Source organism: Sebastes umbrosus, chromosome 10 (genome assembly GCF_015220745.1).
Source record: "Sebastes umbrosus isolate fSebUmb1 chromosome 10, fSebUmb1.pri, whole genome shotgun sequence".
NCBI lineage: Eukaryota > Metazoa > Chordata > Actinopteri > Perciformes > Sebastidae > Sebastes > Sebastes umbrosus.
Genome location: NC_051278.1, coordinates 18,221,493 through 18,244,252, shown reverse-complemented (window position 1 = coordinate 18,244,252; position 22,760 = coordinate 18,221,493). Strand labels below are relative to the sequence as shown.

Sequence of the window (22,760 nt, the reverse complement as noted above, 5' to 3'; positions counted from 1 at the left end):
CCCTTTAAGGTAAATTTTGAATAGATCAAAAATGTGCGATTAATTGTGATTACATTTTGTAATTGATTGGTAGCCCTAAAAAATGTCCTTTGCACTATAATAACAACAACTGAAATCAATCCCTATTAAATATCAGATTCAGGTTCTATGTGGAATTTTTTATTTTGTTTCCTTCACTAATTTTGAATGTCTTAAGGTGCCCCTGTAATTAGTATTTAAACTTTGTTTTCACAATACACTCTAGGATTATGTGAAATATATATTTTACAAGATTTTACTGTGGTTTGCCCCTTTTTTGTGTTCCTACAGAGAAGCAATTATGTTATAGTGCAGCATAAAAAACACCCTGAATTTCCATTGTCGGTATTTTCCTCAACATTATTCATAAAGTTATATCTTTAATGTTTCTTTTTGAAATAATTATGGAGTAATACAATTGTTTTAATGATCCATTTTATGAAATCCTCCACACAGATGGTGTTATTAGTGAGCTCTTTGTTTACTCCATGTGTGGTCCTGTTGGAGTTACGTCTGTGTGACCTAAGGAGGACCTCGGCTTGTGGTGAAGGCTTTTCTGTGTTCCCGAGGTAAACCTGGAGTTAAAGGCAAATATTTAGTGAGACTACATTGGTATACTGTATATTGATATGTTGACCCCCTAGAGGACAAATTTACCTGTTTGCTTGCTCCCTTCAATATAGAGATCAAAGTTCAGTAACAAATCAGCTCTGTTTGAAAAGATTTTGCTCGGGGACACTTTGACCTGGCCTACAGTAGTCTTGTATACGCAGGGGCTGGAACCCAGGTTTTTTGTTAAAGAGGACCTATTATGCTTATTTTCAGGTGCATACTTGTATTTAGGGTTTCTAGAACATGTTTATATGCTTTAATGTTCAAAAAGCACTTTATTTTTCTCATACCAGCTGGGCTGCATTACCACTTTTCACCCTCTGTCTGAAACGCTCTGTTTGAGCTCCTGCTCCCCTCCCCTCCCAAAAGCCCAGTCTGCTCTGATTGGTCAGCTGGCCCACTCTGTTGTGATTGGTCAACCAAACCAAACTCTTTGGACTCAGCTCCAGCTCCACTCTCACTAGCTTTGTTTGAGGGCGTGCCAAGCTAGCCATTATGCAAATGTGTTACTTGGTGACATCACCACGTTACGGAAGAAAAGATGGGACTTCCAGCGAGGCGTTTCAGGAAGTTCAGGAGCAGTGTTTCTGTGGGGGAGAGTAACTCCCTTTGGCATTGACTCTGGTCTTTGTAACTTTGCACACCTTTTACATGCACCAAAAAAACTATATAACACACTAAAGGAAAGGGAAAAAGCTCAAAAGCATAATAGGTCCCCTTTAAAGGACTAGATGGTAAATACTGTACTATGTATCTCAGCTGCTTGTATTGTAAATAATATTCAGGTTTTCTGTCATTTGTTTATTCAGTGACAATATTACATTCCATTTAATGAAACAATCTACAAAAGACACAAGTACTGCTTTTCTGTAGCTCACGTAATCATTTGGTTCCCGTCTGGAACTGCTCTGCTCAGTGAATGACTTAACTCTGTCAGCATTCTTTATATGTCTAAGCTTTTAAATCCACATGGGTTAATAAAGCTGTACGTTCTGGATGGATGTACGAAATTAATCCAGAAATCATACTTATTGCTCTCATAATAACATCACTTTATAAATGCCAAACATTTTAAATTGTCCTCTGGGGAAGGAATGCAATCCATTACCTGTACCTCCATAAAGGATTATGTAGAAACATCCTGCAGCACCAATAAATAATGATAATTTCATCAACGTTATGTGTTTTTCTGCTTTAACAAATTTGCAATTTATGAGCCGAAGCACAATCATGTCAGCTTGTTAAAATTAGCCAAACAGTGCAGTTGTAGACTGTTGCTCACTCCCAGACGCTGGTCACCTGACCTCACCAGCAGTCAGACATATACAGAAGTGTGTTCTATTTTTCAGTTGGCGTCCTGCCTGTAACGCCTTCTGACTCTGACATTTCCATATTAACTTTGCATATTATAACCATTCTTCTTGACATCTGTTTTTCATGAGTCAACAATATCATGGTACTGAGAATTAGAAGAACTAATAATCCACAATGCTGGAAAATGCTTTGCTCCTTCATTTCCAGTAACTCTTTTTCCCCCATTTCACCCCTCCCCTTGTTTTCAGTTCTCCTCGACTGCCTGAATCTCCTCTGAATGCCGAGTTAAAGAAGAAGGAGCCCGAGCATCCTAAAAAGAAAGGTCAGCGTCAGAACACCCACTCCCCTCTCACTTATGTTCACGCACATCAAATAAAAAGAAAGCTACTGCTGTTTGATGACTCTGGGTTTTAAAAGTATGACCCATTTTATAGTTCACTCCATGTCTGGCTCGTTGTCTGTTTTGCTTGGACACAGACAATTCTCTTAAATTGTACTTATTGTAGGTTTATAGAAAGTCTGTTTGGCTATTACAAGAACTCCTCATTACTGTATCTGTAAATATGGAGGGTGGAAAAGATTCCATGCTTTGCATTGTGGGCAGTGTTGATGTCATAATTAAATTTCCCTCAGTTTTCATTTGCCACATAGGCAGTAGGGTTGACCAGGTGACGAGCACAGCATTTTTAACCCTTGTCCCACGTCCCACATATTGAGACGATGTCCCACATTTTCATTGGCTCTAGTTTTCAAAAGTCAAACCGCTGCAGGAAAGACGCTTTTTTAAAATCTGGCTTTTATCCAATAGCTGTGAAGAAAGCGGGGAAGGCTGTCATCACGGGGCTGTGTTTGCTGTCAAACTGCGCACATGTGGGTCAAGTGCAGGTTAACATTTCACAGTCTTTGCTACGCTACGCCCAACGGAGAAAATTGCGAGTTACCACAAAGTCACTATGCAGATTTCGGCAGAATATGATGGAAACTACCACAAAGAAAAGGAAGAGCAGCTACAACAAAGACTGTGAAGCGACGAAGTTCATAAGTCTCACAAGAAACGTGCGGCTCAAAAACAGATGTGCAGATGTTACAAGCTAAGTGGCAGAATAGAAATGTTTATTATTTAAGTTAGGTAGACATTATATCAAAATTGTAGACTACCTCTCAGTCTTGGCAATGTGTTCCACATTGTCCCACACCAACATACTCTTTGTCCCACATTTGGTTTGTTGGGATCTGGTCACCTTGATAGGCAGGTGCTTCAAATGATGCAACAGTGAGAGTACAACACATTCAGACTGAGACATTCTCATTAATGAGCTCATTGTGTTGTACGGTTGCTTCTTGCAGTAGTGGATTCCGAGGTAAAGTGATCCTATTTATGGTTCTTTGGTGTATCATTAGGATCTGGCAGCTTGAACCTATTCTGCTGAAGACCTAGTATACTGTGGTTCACATGTTGCTCTTACAGAGAGCTACCGCTGAGGAAGCCAGTATTAGCCGGGCTCCCCACAGCTGGAGCGAAGGGAGCTGCCAGTGCCAGACTATGTAGGGGATCTTCACGGGAGTCCAGAGGTGCTCTATGACTGAACTGTCAGACCAAAAAAACGCAAACATTTACAGAGTAGTGCAACCCACCATGCTGCGCCAATGTATCTCTATATTATTAAGGATTTCTGCAGAACTGTATACAAATTACACCATAAACCTCTGAGATTCCTGGAAAGGAAAATGTTTTTCCGTTGTAAGTCTGGTACAGCTTTTTTTTTTAAGAGAACTGCGTGTGCAGATTAGATGTCCGTTGTCACGTCACACCGCCACGTTACATAATCATGAAGTGAACCAGGACTCCTGGCCTTTTGAGATGATGATAATCAGCTGCCATTACGTTTTTGCATGATGTCCGAAGTGTAATTCCCTAGCCTTGTTATTTTTTGTGAGGGAGATTACAAGATAATATAATATTATGTGGAAATGGCAGTAAAGATGGTCAGGAACGTTCATTTACGCACAAATTCTCTCTTCTTACAATTTATATATGAGGCCTATTGTGAATCGGGGTTGCGATGATTTGTCATTTTTAAAAAATGGGTCCCCAGGAAAACTATTTGGGAAACACTGATCTGAATGATTGTTGCAAGACATCAGCCTACTTTGACATGGCATAGAACATCAAGCATCAATGTCAGCCCCATTTTTTAGAGCTCCTTTGCTAGTTTTGGGTGGAGTGAGATGGGAAAAACAAGGGAATTGCGAGGCCTTGACTATTCCAGTTTGAATGAAAGAGGAAAGTATTTCATGCCTCTGTCTAATGGGTCATTAGTCACTGCTTTACAGCAACTGCTGTACAGAGCATCTTAGTGTTTAGTAAATCTAGTTCACATCTAGCTGTCTGTTAAAATTTGATATCGTAGTTAGTATTTTATTGACATAGCTACATGTAGTAGTACATTCTTTGCCCTCTTTGTTCATTTCCCCCCAGCATGCTACATACATGTTCCACATGGCCAGCATATTCTACATGATTTTTTTTATGGCTGGGAGACCCTTAGTTTGGCTCCATATTTGTAATTCCTGTCAGTCTTCAGTTAGCGTGCCTCTGATACCTTTTTACTTTTACTCTCGCTCCTTTCCCCTACTGTGTGACCCACTTTTCACAGGTCAGTAAGGCAATAACTCATACCAGAGACTCTGGTTACAGTCAAAATAATATCTTAGAGACACATACCTGCTACGGTTTATACATTTTTAGAAGCTTGAATTATTTCTTTTTCTTTTTCTTGGGCCACATTCAACAGCTAACTCAGAGGGAGGTCTGCGTTTTCCCATCTCCTGTTCTCTGACTGGGAACAAGAGTTTATTTTAGAATAAACTCCGGGGGCCGGCCTGAGCCTTGTCCCTGCTAGTGCTGAGAACCCAAACTGTAAAACAAATCACTGTCACTTCTAAAAATCACAGAAACCAAAAATATTTTAAGTCTTGTTAATCCTAACAACCACTTGGTTTTTGGTCCTACAGGTACATACCTGAATACACCAGATAGAAAGTTATTGTATTGCATTTGTTGCTGCTTTAGCTGTTGCATCAGAGGCTAAAAATCCTGATGTTTTGAGCTAGAGTTCAATATCATGAGACTTTTTTTGCTGCAATGGTTAAGGCAGTTTAGGCTCAAATTTACATAATGAGTGCTGTAAAGGGAGCACACAGCAAACCGCTGTGGTTTTACGCAGATATGACTCGACTTGGAAATTTTCTCTGAAACCCTCTCTTTGCTTCAAATAGCGTCTAGTGTGAAGTCAGCGTAAATTATGAGATTTTTATTGCACCATAAAACTAAATGACCATTATATATCAACAGGGGGTTAATAGGGCTGTTGAGCAATGCAAAGTGATTGTGTTGCCAGGTAATTAGATTTCTGGCCTAAAATTTCCTGCATGTAATCTGTTCTGGATCAAAAGCAACTTCCAGTACCCAACCTCACACACAACACAGTGGAGGAATGGAGGAAGGTGCTACATGGAAGCAACCCCTGTCACAAGACCTTTCTCAAGCTGAAATGTACTTTTTCATAATGTCTTTGTTGATACTATACAATACCAATTTGACCCAAGTATCAACAGCATTATCCTTTGGGCTGGACAGATAAAGAAACAACATGTACCTAGACAAACTCATATTTCACTTTAAAATCCAAGGAAAAGAGAACGAAGCAGTTGTTCTGAGGTTGTCAAGATTGCTTTACAGGAAAATACCCTTCAAGCCAAAACTGAATTTAACATCTTTGATCAGCAGCGATCAAAGATGAAAAGCACTCCCAGATAAGAGAGAATTGAAATGAGATCCAGATGTATTTCTATTTTTGACTGGTTGGTTTAACTTGTTACATTTATCATTGGTTTGGAAACGCGCCTACACTGAGTTGTCCGAGAGCCTAAAAAAGACAATTGATAGTACCTAGCACTCAAACACTAGGTAAATGATTCATCAGGTGAGTCTGTTAAGCTGTTTGTTGCTGTTTGTAATTTTATTTATATAATAGCAAATTAAAACTACTGACATGTTGTATGTCTATTGCCACTTGACATATAGGAAATAAGCTATTGCTGTAAACTATGGATGCACCGATAACAGCTGGATCGAATATCGTGACAATGGGGCCGATCTATTCAATTCAATTCTATGTTTATATACTATATACATTATATACTGGAATTTTAATTAATTAATTTGTTGCTGCATTAAAAGGGTTTACACTTGCAATTCCTGATCATTTTGAAGATTTTTACCAAGTTGCTGGTGTACAACTTATTATTTTTTATAATAAATGACAATTCAGTAAATTTATATCTATGTATTTATTTGTTACATCTTGTTTTACAAAGTTAAGAGAGTGATGTATGAGTCGAGCCTGATGTTTCCTTACACATAAAAGAATGATACAAGTCACTTCCAGCCAGTGAGGCATACAGCTTATTAAGTAAACACTGGTATCGGATCGGTTTTCGCCTCGGTATCGGCCGATACACAAAGCTCAGGTATCGCTATTGGTAACGGGACTGAAAAAGTCGGATCGGTGCATCCCTACTGTAAACACATCTGTGTGACCGAATCAGACTACAGTACTGATCAGTCTGTGTTTTTCAAGTTCATGTTCAATAACAATCTGTCAGGAAACTGCAGCATCTATAAAAGGAATTACTGTTACTGAAAAAAATATTAACTGTCTAAAACATGTAATTGCATGGAAAGAAATTAAAGAGCCGTATCTTAAGATCTCAAACACACAGTTTCCTTTTCAAGGTTTGCTTGTAGTTTTGATTTATTTTTAGTTTTAGATTATGTGACGTTTTCTTGCTTTGCCTGTATTTGACAGGAGAACAGTTTTTGGAAAGCCTCACACATTTTAATGGTTGTGGAAAAAGTGAGCTCATTGTAATATAGTAAAGGCACTGACAGCGAGCAGGGAGCAGAATGAACCATCCCACAGTTTGTGACTGATGCACTTAATGCTCACAGCGCAGAGTGGTCACCCAATGTATAATAATAATATTGTATCTTCCTTAAATATAATTCATGAAAAGCCACAACGGTATAATGAATAGTTCTATCCTGATTATGGAAAATAATGAGCATTCTTTCCTTTCCACCTTTGATTCATATTGTAACTTCTACTCATTTGTAAATAGGACTCTTTTTGTAGTATCTTTTGTCTTTGTTTTGAGCATACTGTAGATCTTTTATATGTTTTTCGGTGTCTAATAAACCATCTTATCTTTTTAACAAAGGAGGAATGAAGGAGCAGCCTCTGGTTTTCCACACAAAAGTGAAGTCATCTGGATACACCAGTGCCCCAAGGTAGGTTCACAGAGTAACTGAATAGAAAATCAAAGTACAGTTTATTGCAGTCAGGCTAAAGAGCAACTTTAATGTAAATTGAAGTGGAGGATTGAAAATAAAAATAATATACAATGCACCAAATCTAAAAAATACAGTATGAAATGAGGTTTGATTAATCAAATCAGTTGATACATGAAACATCACAGGATTATTTTTGCTTTTCAGAAGTAGTATGTTTTCACCTAAAACAAATATCCAGAAGAATCCTTCCCCTAAAAAGGCTAACAAAAATACGTAAGCAGTCCCATCATTTAAATGGATTGTTATTATTTTTTTTAATTGTTGATATTAACACTAAACTTTTCTTTGTCATTTAGAGGTTTACTCCTCAGAGATTATCCAGCAGACAGTGCAGCACCTACTATTCCACACATTCATCTAACCATTGCCAACAAGCCAGTTCACTGCCTTCAGTATTCAGGTGAGACAATTTAGCTGCTGCAATTCTCCTGATTCTGATTATGTCTGTGTAAAGGTAAAACTACTGGAAATTTGTTTGAGCACACAGTTGTACACTGAACTGTAGGGGTGGGTATCACCAGAGGTCCCACAATACGATATTATCACGATACGACCTTATTGCAATTTTAAACATTTAGCGATATGTTGAGTATTCCGATAAGATATATTCCAATTTATTACCTTTTTTCAACTGCAAATTATGCAGTTGGTCAACATCTGTTTTATTTGATAAGATACAGTTTTCATTCACATATCTTGAGGTCAGAGGTCAAGAGACCCCTTTGACAGCGATGCTGTATCGATTTCTTTTCCCCCACTCCTACTGAACCGTCCCGTGATTATGTGTCAGGACTACAGAATGGTACTCCATGGTACTACAACATGAGGGCATTGAATGAAGGCATTTTACATTTATTTGGATTGCAAAGACCCATTGGAGCCTGAATTTGTAATATTTCATCAGCAGTAACAGAGTTTGAAACATTGCACAGCAAACAGAGAAGAGTTATCTACTGCATCCAGTTTTGTCCATCCTCTACTGGAAGGCTGAATTAACGTTAAACAATAATTTATGAAGTATGATTGGCAACACATTAAGATCAGTTCATTGTTGTTGATAGACAATTATAGTACATATTAGGTCAGACAAAACACCTCACTTCCCGGCTACGTTTAAAAACCGCGTTCCTATTCTCTAATATTAAATCGAATGTTGACTGAAAAATCCTAATAAAATGATTCTGTGTTTCCTTGTCTCTCCCAGGTGACGGAAAACAGATCCTGTGTGGTCTTGGCGACAGCTCAGTGTTATTGTACAAGTCCTCCCTTACTGGCAATCCAGCTGTCTACACAGGTGCATGAAGTGCTCATGAGTATCCATACCTTATAAACCTCTGGGTTGAACAGTGTTTGACCTCAGTTACCTCAGTGTTTTTGTCAGCGGTGCACTTGAAAGTTGGAGGTTCTTTCACGAAAAGAATGATTCATTTCATGAGTTATTCATGACATTTTTTTTACAAGAGGGCTTTATTAATTGACTCCTCACATTTTAGAGTCATCACAGGTTAAGATCTGAAAACAAAGAGGATGATAGGTTCATCTTCTGCTTGGATTTAGGTCTTATTTGGGATATTTCTGATTAACATACTTTGAAATGGAATCATGGCTTGAGATGAAAGACTCCATGAATATCCTCATCCTTTCGAAGCTATCACTGTCAAAATGGTAGATAAAGAGTTCTCTTTTACCAGAATAAGCATGGTTTGGTTATATTCCAACGCAATAATTTGGTACATACCATCTTTGTTCTTACCAGACAGTAAATCCTAGGTAATGATAGAAAAAGAAAAATGAAAGGGGCACATTGTCTTTTGAGATCAACTATGTTTGAACTAATAAAGTTTCTCAGTATTTTACACAGTATTAAAAATTAAAGTAGAACTAAGAGCGATCAATTCGGTCTGCCACTGAGCAATCCTAGGCTATAAAGTAAACACGGATATCCATCCATGTCAAGCATCTGTTTTGCACTTGGTGGCTCTAGAGCAGCGGGAACACAGTCTCCACAAGGGTGCAGCAGAGATAAGAAGACAGAAGTTGAGGTGACCAGTAGGTCACCGTGTGACTCTTCTCTTCACTCTGCCTGACTCGCTCAACAGCACCATAAAAGTAAATGTTGCAGCCACTTGCTGTTTGTTAATTTCAAACATCTCTCTTTATAAGCAGGGCATGACAAACCAGTGAGCAGCGTGAGCTGGAGCCTCAACAGACAGTGGTGGTTGAGTGCGTCAGAGGACCTGTCACTACATATCTGGACCCATGGCAGCCCAGAGCCTGCCATTATAATGGTAAATGTCCCCTGCATTCATTAATACAAAGTTGTACCTATGTATTTGTTCCTTTCTTATGAATTTCACATCACCCTAATCATAACCACTACAGACCCTACCTCAAGTCCTTATCAAACCTTCCCTTACTCAAGTCCTAACCATAAAAAACAACAGTGAAATGAGGACCAGCCAGAGTGACCTCATATTGCAAAAATGTCCTCACTCTGAAGGTCTAAAACTCAAATTGGTTTAGAAGTATAACACAATAACTACAGACACATGCCATACACATTTTTCACTCTCACTCCTGTCTTCAGAGACGGCTATGGCCGCTGGAAGGATTTTGCCCGTAATTGCAGTGTTGTAAATGAGGCAACAATGCCACACTTGAGTGACCCTTAAAAAGGTGGTTGCTACTGTATCCACAATGTTTTCATTTGTTGTTCTCAAGAGCATGCTTTCAAAGTATAATGTCTCAGGTTTGGATTCTGTGATTAAAGGGCTTATTGATAACATTTTTATGTAGACTAATATTTTTTTTTTTTTAAATAATACATGTACAGAGCCTTTAGAAAGGTGCCAAACAAAAGTATGACTTTTCCTGAAAAGAAATTATTATGATTGTGAATTAATCATTTAAAGAATTTTTTACAGGTCCAAAATAAATGTTTTGTTTATTTCTCTGGAAGATATCTGATGTCTGGTTCCCACTTCTAACAAGGCTTGTGAGCCAATAGTATAACGACATTGATATCACGTGGTATTTCTGAGTCGTCAGTTAGTGTGGAAAAAGTAGATAAATGGCTGAGATTGACAGTAAATGTTTGGCAATGACTTGTTGTGAAGTGAATGCAATAGAACAGGGGAAGGAGAATGCAACATCTAGTGGATGAATGTTATAAATGTTATCAATAGCAACTTTAACTTACATACGGTATTAAGAGATGCGTAGTGTATTAAGGGTGATGGAAAGGTTGTAGTATATTATATAGTGGTGTAATGCAGGTAAGAGATGCTCTGATGAAAATTCTTTAATTTGTTTTGTCTGCTACGCATTAGAAACTGGCTCACCTTTGTAACAGAGCTCCTGCAGGGGGATTTCTGTGTAATGTTCAAAGTGTATCTTTGACATATAGATGTAAAACTTGCTTAATTCACGTTTTCCTTCTAATAAGACGATCCTCATGGAATTAAAAAAAAGAAAATGAATTGGGATGATGACATTGTGTGTTTCTTGGCTCAAAGATAGTGACTTTGTCATTCAAAGCATCTGCTGGACTCAGAGCATCCAAAACTCTGATCATACGCAGACCATCCTTACTTCATTGGGTATCACATTTAATGGGACAGTCAGAAGTGTGTCTCTTTCCCCATGCCAAGTACAAACAAAATCTGGGGTCTCCCCATAGCTGATGCTAACCATCCGTGCTTCGCTCCACTCGGTCAGATTGTCTTCGGCTTGGCCGGGTCTGCAGCCTTTGACTGCTTGGTGTTCTTGTGAAAGATCTTGGCAACAAATGCAAGTCTTTTCGGGGACAAGAGTTCTGTCGGGGTGAGCCAGAATCACAAATAGCTTTGCTCAGTTATACTTGAGGAACTCTAGGAAGAAATAACCACAAATGACCACATCATATTCTTCTAATATGTTGTCATTGGAAGTCTGAAGAGGTCAGATAGTTGGAAGATTAGTACATCTATAAACCTTGACAGAGAAAACAATCTGACAGGATAGCCCATCTGTTAGCGTCTTTTACCCTGATGGACTCCAACTATGCAGTTTAAGGAGATTAATGTTAAGTCTCCTTTCCACATGGTGTGAAAAACTTCTCTATGAACTATAAAGAGACAAAAATGAGGAGATGTTTTTTTGAGAGGTAGAGTAAGTTTATTCCCGTGGGTTTAATGAGATAACACAGACAGTATGTGCAGATTATCTCTCCCCAATTGAGGCTGTTACATGTATCATTTTGAGCAATTAAAAAGCTATAGCGGTGTGCAGCACTTACTATTACAGCTTTTTATTGCTTAAAGAATTCAGCCGTGACTTTGCTTTAAATCACCTTCAGGCAATATGGAGTAAGAAGTTAGACTAATCTATTTTTCAAGGTATTTTTTTAGCATACATTCCCAATAATTAAAAAAAAGATGCATTGATAAAATGTATTATTTTTAGTTATTGTTCATATGAAATTAAATTAGGTTATATTTTTATTTTAGTAATATATTTTCTTACATCTTGAATGTCTCAATAATTCCAAGAGATTATCTTGATTTTTGCCTCCTTTCTTTCCTCCTTTAGGGCGACAGTATGTTCTCCAAACCCATTAGAAGTGCTCAGTTTTATTACCTCGACAAATTTCTGCTCCTGGCGTCTGGATCCTCTCTATACCTGTACCTGTATAATGTGGACATCACACGTGACAACATCAAAAGGTAATTATTAAGGGATTATGATATAGAACAGTTCAGCATGTACACTTGATTGTGATGGATAAACTAACTATGGGTTTTGAATTGTTTTTACTAATGCATGTCATTTATTATTAATCAATCACCAATATAAAAATGTATTACACTATTCAGTGCAAAGAAACGCAGATTCCACTGGAGTCAGGGCAAAGATTTCTCTTTTCTCTTTTGGTGTCAAAGCTGAATCTCAGTTTTTCACACACTTGAACTTCCTGGTCACAGCTGGGTAGTCATTTGAAGCTATTGGTCTAATGCAGGGCTGCCCAAAGAGGGGTCCATGGGCCAAAGTTTGCCCACTATCAGGTTCGATTTGGTCCGCCAGATGTTGTTTTTTTTTTTTTTATTAAAAGGCCCTGGCGATCCTGACCGACTTTACTGTCTTTCGGAGGCTGTAGCAGGCTTAGAGTTAGAGTGAAGATACAGATATCGTATGAAACTAGAAAACCTAAAAAAATCCATTGGTACCATGTCATGTTACCTTTTTGGGAAGGAGGCTAAATAACTCATGCTAAATTTGGCGAGGAAAAACTGTCATGGCCATTTTCACAAGGGGTGCCTTGACCTCTGACCTCAAGATATGTGAATGAAAATGGGTTCTATGGGTAGCCATGAGTCTCCCCTTTACAGACATGCCCACTTTATGGTAATCACATGCAGTTTTTGAATGAAGTATAAATGTGTTATTTTCTCTTATTCTAAAAATGGTGTATTTGAATATTTCAGCATGCTGGGTCCCTAAACAATCTTGGAATTGCATAAATTGGGTATGACTGGAAATGAGTCCAATTGTATTCAGCAGGTGGGTTTTAAGGGGTTAACTATGTAAAAGCTAAAATAACATTCAATTAGGGGAACTTAGGGTCCTTGTACCATTTTGCATCTTAACAGTACAATACAATAGGTGTTTACTTTTGGCCTGTGGCCCACCATTGAGTTCCAGTTTTGGCCCTCCAAGGGAAAAAGTTTGGGCTCCCCTGATCTAATGCAATTAACAGCAGGAATGCATGTTTTTTTAGTGTTTAAGACAGTATAGCAATGGGGAATCAACAATAACATTTACTGTCAATGCCTCATATCATTAACATCTTAGTTGTTGCACTGTACTAAATGATCTCAACATTTTATTCTTGGTCTATACAAACATTGTGCACAAGAAATAAGAGATATAATTGTAATAGTCAATTCCTGTATAAATACTGTATACTGTATTATTGTATTCTAGTATCTGTTAATCTATCTTCCCTGTAAGCCATAAGTAGAATACAGCTGAAAGAAATGTGGGCCACAACCCTGGCCTGTTAGAGAAGCATCACAACATAGAAATAAATCTAATTGTGTTACACAGTCACAATGGTATACATGCAACCCTCAAAGCTGCACATTAGGACCCCACTCTTGTTGGCCTCTAAACAGTAAGGCTGACACATTTGCCTTTCTCAAGTGAACATTAACAATACTTGCAGTGTAGAGAGGGCATTTTTCAGAGATTTAAACCAATCATCTGCCACTTTTCTCTTCCAGCAATTGTCATAATGACTACCAATGGAATATATCTGTTGCAACAACATTGCAATGCAGGTAAAAAGGGGGAATATAGATTGCTCTTTTTTGAGACTTATGTCATCCAAGTAAGGAAGCAGGCTTTGTTGCTTGAGCTAGCTTTGTAACTGATTTGATGAGGGTCTGGCTTTATTTAGCTGCTACCACACACGGCTGACACTCATTACCACCCAAACTGCTTGGATGTATACTGTAAGCTGTCAGGGCTTATTCTGGAGGCCGGGGAAATGATAATAAAGGGCCCCCATACCCTATTTTAGCAGTGCATGTTGCTTATTCATTTATTTCCTCTTTAGGTAGTTGTTTGTGCGATGTCTCTGAAAAAAACAAAATCAGAAATTTGTCGTAAAGGGTAGTGAATTCTCTCCTCCTCCGTATATAGCTCAGACAGAGATGAAGAATGATAGATGTGCAGATCATATAGTCACTTTTATTGGTTTAGAAAACGATGCATCTTCTTCTTTTTCTTCTTAGATATCAGCAACGGAGTGTCGTCGAATTGGCAAGATGTTTTACGACGACATCAGCAACAGACATCACCGCCTTGTCTGCAATCAATGATTTCTTCTCTTGTATCCTTTTTGTTGTTGTTATTGCTGTTGCAGCAGGAAGTGTTATAGTTTAGACTGCACTGATGCTGTGGAGGGCAAAATGAACTTGAAGCCTCAGGGCTTCTACTGCCGACCTCACCTATAAATCATTTAGGGGTCTTTAATTTTTCAGGAATGTCTGCATTCCAGCCACTTGTTAGGGTTTATAATGCATTTACTTTCCTATAAATCCACTGAAGTGAGCTGCGTCTGGATGAGGGAAGTCATGTCAGGAGTTATTTTGCACCACCATGCTTGGGAGTGGAAAATGGATATACAGTGATTACAGTGAAACACGTTTTGATATTTTGGCTCTGGATTTTCCATATAAATTAAGGATTATTTTGCATATCATTAAAAGCCCCATTGAGATTTTTTTTAGAGAATTAAACTGAGAGAGCGTAAAAAGGAGACTCTCTCGCTTGTATAAGTATACTACAATCCACATGCTTTTAACACGGCATTAAAGTGAATAAATAGGAATTACGTTAAGAAAATTGTTATTTAAAAAAAATCTACATTTTTGTTTTTATCATTTCGTTGAAAGTATCTGTTCATGTTCCATGTAGAGTCAGATATTGTGTAAAACCTGAGCATAAAAGACTATTTAGAAGGCTAAATACAACAATTTGCAAACTTGCCAGACAACTGCTGACATTTAAAAGCAAAATACTTTTGCATCACAGATAGAAGCTGTCTGCAAGAAAGCAAACTGATGTATGCAGCTCTATCTACTCAGCTCAGAACTAGCTTCTAGTGGTGGCCCATGAAGAATGACGGAAAGTCAGTTATTGATCATATATATGTTTTTTGTCCTAGAAAAGTCATTTTGAACACTTATCATAAACACTTATATATCTCTATATCTCACATCTTATCTACAGCAGGCCTATAGTTTGTATATAATAAATCTCATAACTTTTCTTAAAAGCTGTCCCAGACATCGTTCTGGTGTGTGGTTCAGATCGGTCCATTCAAGTATTTGACATGAACAAGGGTTTAGTTGCCTCAGTCCTGCCTGATGCCCACAGCAGAGCCGTCCACTGCATTACACAGAACAAGGTGAGGCCATTTATATGTTCCCGACTGCACAAATAGGAATTTAAAAGTTCTATGTACTATATGTTCTATCATCCATATTATATCAATCGATCGATCGAGGATCCATGTTGAAAGTGGATGTCGATCTATTGACCAGTTATTCAAATTCAGGGTATCAGTTTTGTTTTTAATCTCTTTATTCTGCGGCTTCAGCTCTACCTTCTTACATCAGTAGTGTAGAGTGTGATTCTTAAAATGCTAAATTATTTCATACTAATTGCATAACAACATTTGTTCAACTGTTCCTCATTCTAATCTTAGAAACAGAAAGACAAGTCACACGTGTAGCGTACCTTTTTTGTCACATCTGCTTCACAGACTCTTTCTCTTATACAGTATGTAGTTTGACTAAAACTTATGATAACCTCTAACCTTTGTGAATGGATAGAGTCAAAGACATCTCATCCCTCCACAGACAGACTGAGCGACGTTTGGACTCGCACAGCAAAGATTTAGCTTGGCTTGGCATCAATTGGTCTTATGAGCCCCATCTTCCATCTTACTCTTGAAGGGTCTACTATTTGGCAGATGTTATAGTCTTATATAAGACTTCTATGAGTGTTGCCGCGAGTTACATAAGGCATAGATCATCTTTGAGGGAATAAAAAGTGTTAGTTTGTGGTGTGAATGAAGAAAAAAAAAAAGAGTAAAATACCCCAAAAGTTTCCATGACAGACAGACAGGACGTGCCATCATCGGTATCATTCATCTTGCTGAGTGTTTGAATGTAAATCCCTCGTGCATCAGGATTAAGACTGCCATAGGAGATGGCAGGCGCAGATTCCACGCTGGATGCTGGCCTTGGAGTAATGCTGTTCCATGATGCAGTTTGGGTTTATGTGGCCTTACTCCCTCATCACTGTCTTGGACCAATGTGGGTCCAATTTGCTGGTGTCTAACAAGTAGACAGCTCGGGCCTATATCCACATCCATTATAGTGCTAAGAAGAATGTAATACCGCATCACTCAAAATGAAACTATAAATATCAGTAATAGACTCACGCATTCAAGTCTGGGTTTTCTGCATATTATTTACACTTCTGTGCAGCTATCAAATGAAGGTCCTGGTTTATCTCCATATATAGTCATATTAATGTTTCCCAGCTTTGTTATAGCAACAAAGCCATTCATTTTGATCATAAAAATATAGAAATCCTACAGATGGAATACAGAAAAGTGTGTATTTATGCGAGAGACAGGCTTGTACCCAGTGACCCTGGGCTATTGACTTTCTGCATGTTGACCTGTGCATACTTGACACTCAAGGCCAGCCTGGATTAGCTGGACACACTGCAGCTAGTGGCATGGATTAAATGCATCAACCCATTCAACTGTGATGCACTCTTGCACACAGCTGACTATACTCCTTCCACCCAGAGGTGCCTGGTCTTTGTCACGCCAGCTATTGTGTGCCATACACTGTGGAAAGCCTGCAGTGTGTTGTTTCAGCTTGGCTATTGCGTCAATGTGGGGTCCTCCGCCCGGGAGCCCGAGGGCCTTTTGGATGCTGTAGGGTTAATACCTGCGGATCAGAGGGATTGCCCCTGCCTGGAGACTGCACACATAACATCACTCTTCCCTCCCCTCTTGCTTTCTCGTCCCGAGGCAGACCAAACATCAGGAGCTGCCGCATGTGAAGCAGCTTTTCCCACTTCAAATTTCCATCGCCTCTTCGTCAAAATTCACCTGGAACTCATCAGAGCAGAGGACTTCTCGGAAAATGGAACTGGAAATGCCCTCTCAGACTCCCGTTCTCACACTCTTAATGGAAATCTAAACAAAAAACACCCCCACCGCTGCCCTCTCTCTCTCTCTCTCTCCCTCCCTCTTACACACACACTCCACTGTATCATCTGATAACTTGGTGTGAAAGTCAGATATGGAATGTATGTTAAGATGTGTAGCGGAAAATCTATATATTTATAGCTGAAGCGTATCACAGTGTGGTGCATACAAGATGGAAAATGACAAATTAACAATTTTGCTTGCATTCCAGTTTTCCTTCCACTCCCACTGTGCATAGATTGTCTTTAACGTCACCTTCTACTTTTAGGTAGTAATAATACTACCTGGAATAATAATGTGAAAACTGTTTGCCAATACAGGACAAACAGCAATAAACCTTTCCAGTACTGGACAATAAGAGAAGCTGATTTATAACCTATTTCAGTCAAGCATGTGCTGACTAGTCATTTTTGTTTTTTTTGTGTTTATTTCACAGGGCTCCATGTTCAGCACACAAGCGCTGGATTCATACAACCTCTTCCTCACCAGTGCCGTCACGGACGGTGTGAAGATCTGGGACCTTCGGACACTGAGGTTGGTTTTAATATAGTCTGTTCTCTTGGATTTGTAATCAATGCACCTTTAATGTAAAAATAAGGCAAGAAAAGTGCAATTAAATGGCGATGTCTGTATATTCACATTTACTAAATACTTCTGTAGGCTTTTCAGAAGGAATATTATGTTCAAAACCCATGAGCACAACATTGGTGGCATTATAGTAGTGTATGGCAACTAGAGCTGCAACAATTAATAGATTAATCGATTAGTTGTTAACCACTAAATTAATCAGCAACGATTCGAGTAATTCTTTAAGAAAAAAAGTATATTCAAGTATAAATATTTTCTGCTTTCTTTACTCCTCTATGACAATACACTGAATATCTTTAAGTTGTGGACAAAACAAGACATTTCAGGACGTCATCTTGGGCTTCGGGAAACACTGATCGACATTTAACAAAAAATTCTGACATTTTATAGACCAAACAACTAATCGATTAATCAAGAACATAATCAACAGATACTTGATAATGAAAATAATCATTAGTTTCAGCCCTAATGGCAACATAACCAAAACAAAAAAGCATTGATATCTAATACATTCACTTTTTCATGACATTTTGGACTCTTGGCTTATCGTGCTATCCGGAACAACTGGCATACAATTCGGAAATTACTCCCTCATGTTACTGCAACATGTTATTTGTAACACCTGAATGCAACCTCTATAACAGGTTTGCATCAAGGTGTATTTATTTTCTGACAGAAAGACAAACCTATTAGATTTACAGTGAAGAGCAACTTTAATGAAACTGTTCTGTCATTTGTAACTCATTTGTTTTGTGCCGGCTTTACAGTCTTAATCTCTACTCAGGCTGCTCACACTGGCTGAAGGGTTGCTTCGTCATATCTGTCGAAATTACCCAAGAGCAATAAATGTTCAAGCACATTAAGGAAGAAACCAATATTGTTTTTTCCTCTGCTATCCCTGGCAGATATTACCTTATATTCCAATTACATTAAAAATGGTTTCTTTCAGAAACATTCCTCAGTTGATGAGCAAATCTGCAATTGTTCAATTTCCAAAGTACGTAGCTGAGAGTATTTTTCTTTGCTCCTTATAAGGCGGATAATTCAAGTAGGCTCTCTTGGATTTCAAAATGTTCTTTTTGGCTCGGTATTTCATTCTTTCTTGTCTGAGACAGCTTCCATCTTTAACCCCCCATCCCAGACTCAATCAAAACCTTATTTCTGTCTGATAAATATTTGTGCCTGATGCTGTCATCAAGCATCCCTCAGCAGATGCAGTTCCCCTGAGGTGAAACATATGGATGTGTATGAAAACAATATGTAGGAGCTTTTTCTTCCAATTTGTCGGCCATGTTAATTTGATTTCCCCTCTTTGATAAACTGTATGCGTCTCTTTCTGTAGCTATAGCACTAACCACAGAAAGAGTTACAGCTCCCCTAGATTAATTTGTTTTTATGTGAGGCTTGCCGCTAATGGAAGTAGTTAAGTCTGTTCTAGATTTTATGTTCATCAGAATCTCCTCATGATATAATAAGGCAAGATAAAAAATCTTGGAACAATGAGTTGCTTGAGTAGAGCTTACATAAGGCACTCATGTGACTGCTCCTGCTTTTTCTTCTAAATGGAACAATGCTTTGAGCTACCATTTATTTTGTTTGTTCAGAAGTTGACAACAAATGTGTGCATAGTGCATACAATTTTATAAATTGTGAAAAACAAATGTTAGTGACATTATACTGAAGGAAACTCTTGATAAATTAATACAAAAAAATGTAAGTAGCTACAGTATAATAACCACTATTTTTTAGTGTAATGTGCTGCTGAAGCTAATGAGCATACTTGAAGTTGAATTTCATCAATGAAATCTTTCAACAGCAAAGTCTCTGAATTAGCAGTGTACATATATATATATATATTTATTTATTTATCATTTTTTGATGCTTTGAGCATCAGAAAGAAAATCAAATTGTCCTCATTGTATTGGACTGGTGGCAGAAGTTTAAGAAGAAAATAATCTCTAAACCTCAGCACGTAAAACCAAAGCTCTTTCAATGGCTAGATTCCCTTACAGGGGTAATATAGAAAATGTGTTTTTGGTGATTTTGCCTTTAAGCTGTTAACTTACGGTGGAACTTAATGCCTTTTCATCTGTCTAAGTTAAACGCAAGTGTATAAAAATTTGGCTTGCAGGCAAAAACATTAAATCACTGAGGAAGTCATTGTGACCAGACATTCTCTCACAAGACTGATTAAATATGCAGTCATGTTTAGTTTGACATCTGCAATTTTGTAGGGTCATTTCATTTTTATCAAGAAAAATGAAATAAATTGTTCGCAATCGGAGTCATTAACAGAGTTATTTTATGACTTTATCGTGCTTGTCTATAAACACTACTGATGAATGGCTGTCTGGGTAAAAGATTACGTTTTTTTTTACCCATGGCCATATTGTAAACTATAATGGCCATGGCCATTACACAGCATGCATAATGTGCTTTTTCTTTATAATCTCATTATTATTTGACTCTTTGGCAATATTGTCCTTGTTACATTCATGCCAATAAAGCGTATTGATATATTAATGGAATAGTGTTCTTATTAGACGTACAAACTCCATCGACATAAACTCTAAGTTGGGACAGAAGTTGGGTTAAAACTGTATACCGTCTTCAATCAAACTAGAGAACTTCCAGAAAAACCACAGTTGGAAATGTGCATTTAACTCAGTGGAAACCTCTGAAACTCAATCTTAATTTTATTTTGCTCTGTCACATGAGAATCCCCAGCACGTCTTGCTCCTTCCTTTCTAGACAGAAGCACAAACATGCATGATACCCATGTGTATCCATCAAAAATTGCATGAGGGTAATTGTTCATGAAAGTTTCCAACACCTAAAGAAAGAGTTTTATAAGAAATATAAGTCACTGGATTGATTACAGTTATTTTTTAAAGCCTTCACTCACTCCTTGTATTTTGAAATTACTTGTTTAAGTGTGCAAGGTTCCAGTTTAGGGTCTACACTGCAGTATTTAGCGTAGTTTAAAATCAGCCCCCCTCAGATACCGATTCTAAAGATAGAGAGAACAGATGTTTCTCTTTAGTCCAGTGATGTATCTCCCTTAAATCTGGTGGAATTTCTATCATGTGATAAATTAATGCTGTGACTAAATAGATTAATAATGCATTTATAATGAATAATATCAAATAGTACAAGCAAACTTTTGGCTGATTTGTTCTGACGCAGTTAAATTGGGTGAAATGTATTGGCTGCAAATAAAGAGCTATGATTAGCCTGCTGATTACCTTGATGACTGACACTGAGTACCCAGGAGGATTCAGTAACCGTATAGGCTCCCACTCAAGAGGATCGGACCCTCCAGTGCAGTCTGTGTTAGTCATCAGGAAACTGCCGGATAGTCATCACTCACACAACACAGAGAGTGTGTGTGGTGGTGGGGGGGATTCAGCCAAGCATCTCCGCTCCTTAAGTCAAAACATTAGATCCACATTCTGACCTAGAAAACCAGATGAGTGTTTATTCCAACTTGTTAAACTGCCTCGTATCAGTGTGATAATGACAGGTTGTGTCAGATCTGCTGCACACCTGAAAGTCCAGATGTACTGATATAGATTTAGGAACAGATACTTCTCATCCATCTTGCTGTGCATCGAAATGATAACAGGCTGTCACTATTTTTGTCATGACTAGCTCTCACACAGGAGATAATATAACCCTGTTGGGTATAAGTTAGGGCTGTCAGTTGATTCAAATATGTAATCGTGATTAATCGCATGATTGTCCATAGTCCGTGTCTGTAAAGGAGAGACTCGTGGGTACCCATAGAACCCATTTTCATTCACATATCTTGAGATCAGAGGTCAAGGGACTCCTTCCTCGCCAAAACTTAGCGTAAGTTTGGAGCGTTATTTAACCTCCTTCTTGACAAGCTAGTAGTGTGACATAGTTGGTACCAATGGAATCCTTAGGTTTTCTAGTTTCATATGATGCCAGTATCTTCACTCTAGCTTCAAAACAACTGAGCCTGCTACAACCTAAAAATCAGTTGTGTTAATGCGTTAAAGAAATTAGTTGGCATTAAAACAAATTTGCGTTAACGCGTTATTATTGCGTTAACTTTGACAGCCCTGGTATAAGTATATTCTTAAATTCAAGGTAACCTGGGCAAATTTAGAAGTATTTACAAAATAAATAAATTCTTTTAAACATTAAAAGACAATTTCTTTTTCAGTTTTCAGTATCTTCTTGCAAAGGCCTTAGTACAAGTCAATCTTTGCAGTATTGTCAAGACTCTAGGTTTTTGGCTGAACCAAGTCAGTCTCATGAGGTGTTCAGTTGCAGACAGTTAGACTTTATGACCTACTGAGGGCTGTATGGGCAGATAGCATAGTCAGCTGACAATATAATGGGAAAATGAGAGGAACACCTTACAAAATACAGTAATACCAGTGAATACAAAATAATTAAATTGCCATAGAGTTGAATCAACACTTCTCTGACAGTCTTAACAACAATCAACATTATAAGCTTCATACTGTTTGTATTGCTTGCTTTTATTTAACTTGCTCACTGTACTGGGTATATCAAATGTCTTTATGATCACCAGTGAATATGACCTACTTTCAGCCCAGCTTAATGACATTAGCATGTGAATGTCAAAGACATGCTCTCACCATATCCTGTCAAAGCCCGGCCTACATGCCAGCCCATACAGAGACCCTAGCTCAGCTAGCTGTTAGTGGCATTGTAAAGACATTACATGCTGCTGCAAACCAAAAGAAACAGCACAGAAGTTGCACGAGGGGGCCGTTTGTCATCTGCTACCTTCTATTTCCTGTGTTTTGCTTGAGTCATGCTCAACTCCTTGTCCTCGGCTGGTTCAGATGTTTGTAAAACGTGAAGTCTGCCGGGTGGCAGTCGGCTCGGCTTGGTTATCCCTGCCAGAGTTCAGTATAACATATAGAGTTTGCATCTTTTCATCTAACATCACATCATAACAGATTACAAAAAATGGCTGCACTCGATATCTCATTTTCAAGCATTGCTTTTTCGATTATAATACTGTTTTTTAAAGAT

General features: G+C 38.2%; 1 protein-coding gene across 3 annotated transcripts in view; it reads left to right on the top strand.

Annotated features, from left to right (window-relative positions):
* The window catches only part of wdr27 (WD repeat domain 27), a 48,760-nt gene that overhangs the window by 7,218 nt on the left and 18,782 nt on the right, over nucleotides 1–22,760 (top strand). The window contains exons 11-21 of one of the 3 annotated variants that reach the window (XM_037783135.1): nucleotides 475–587; nucleotides 2,193–2,266; nucleotides 7,228–7,297; nucleotides 7,505–7,573; nucleotides 7,657–7,760; nucleotides 8,565–8,654; nucleotides 9,527–9,648; nucleotides 11,930–12,063; nucleotides 14,134–14,231; nucleotides 15,190–15,311; nucleotides 17,572–17,669. In XM_037783135.1, coding sequence (XP_037639063.1) covers nucleotides 475–587; nucleotides 2,193–2,266; nucleotides 7,228–7,297; nucleotides 7,505–7,573; nucleotides 7,657–7,760; nucleotides 8,565–8,654; nucleotides 9,527–9,648; nucleotides 11,930–12,063; nucleotides 14,134–14,231; nucleotides 15,190–15,311; nucleotides 17,572–17,669 — 1,094 coding nt within the window. Of the gene's footprint in view, nucleotides 1–474; nucleotides 588–2,192; nucleotides 2,267–7,227; nucleotides 7,298–7,504; nucleotides 7,574–7,656; nucleotides 7,761–8,564; nucleotides 8,655–9,526; nucleotides 9,649–11,929; nucleotides 12,064–14,133; nucleotides 14,232–15,189; nucleotides 15,312–16,959; nucleotides 17,514–17,571; nucleotides 17,670–22,760 lie in introns of those variants that run through there. The other 2 variants (XM_037783137.1, XM_037783136.1) reach the window with 2 other exon arrangements.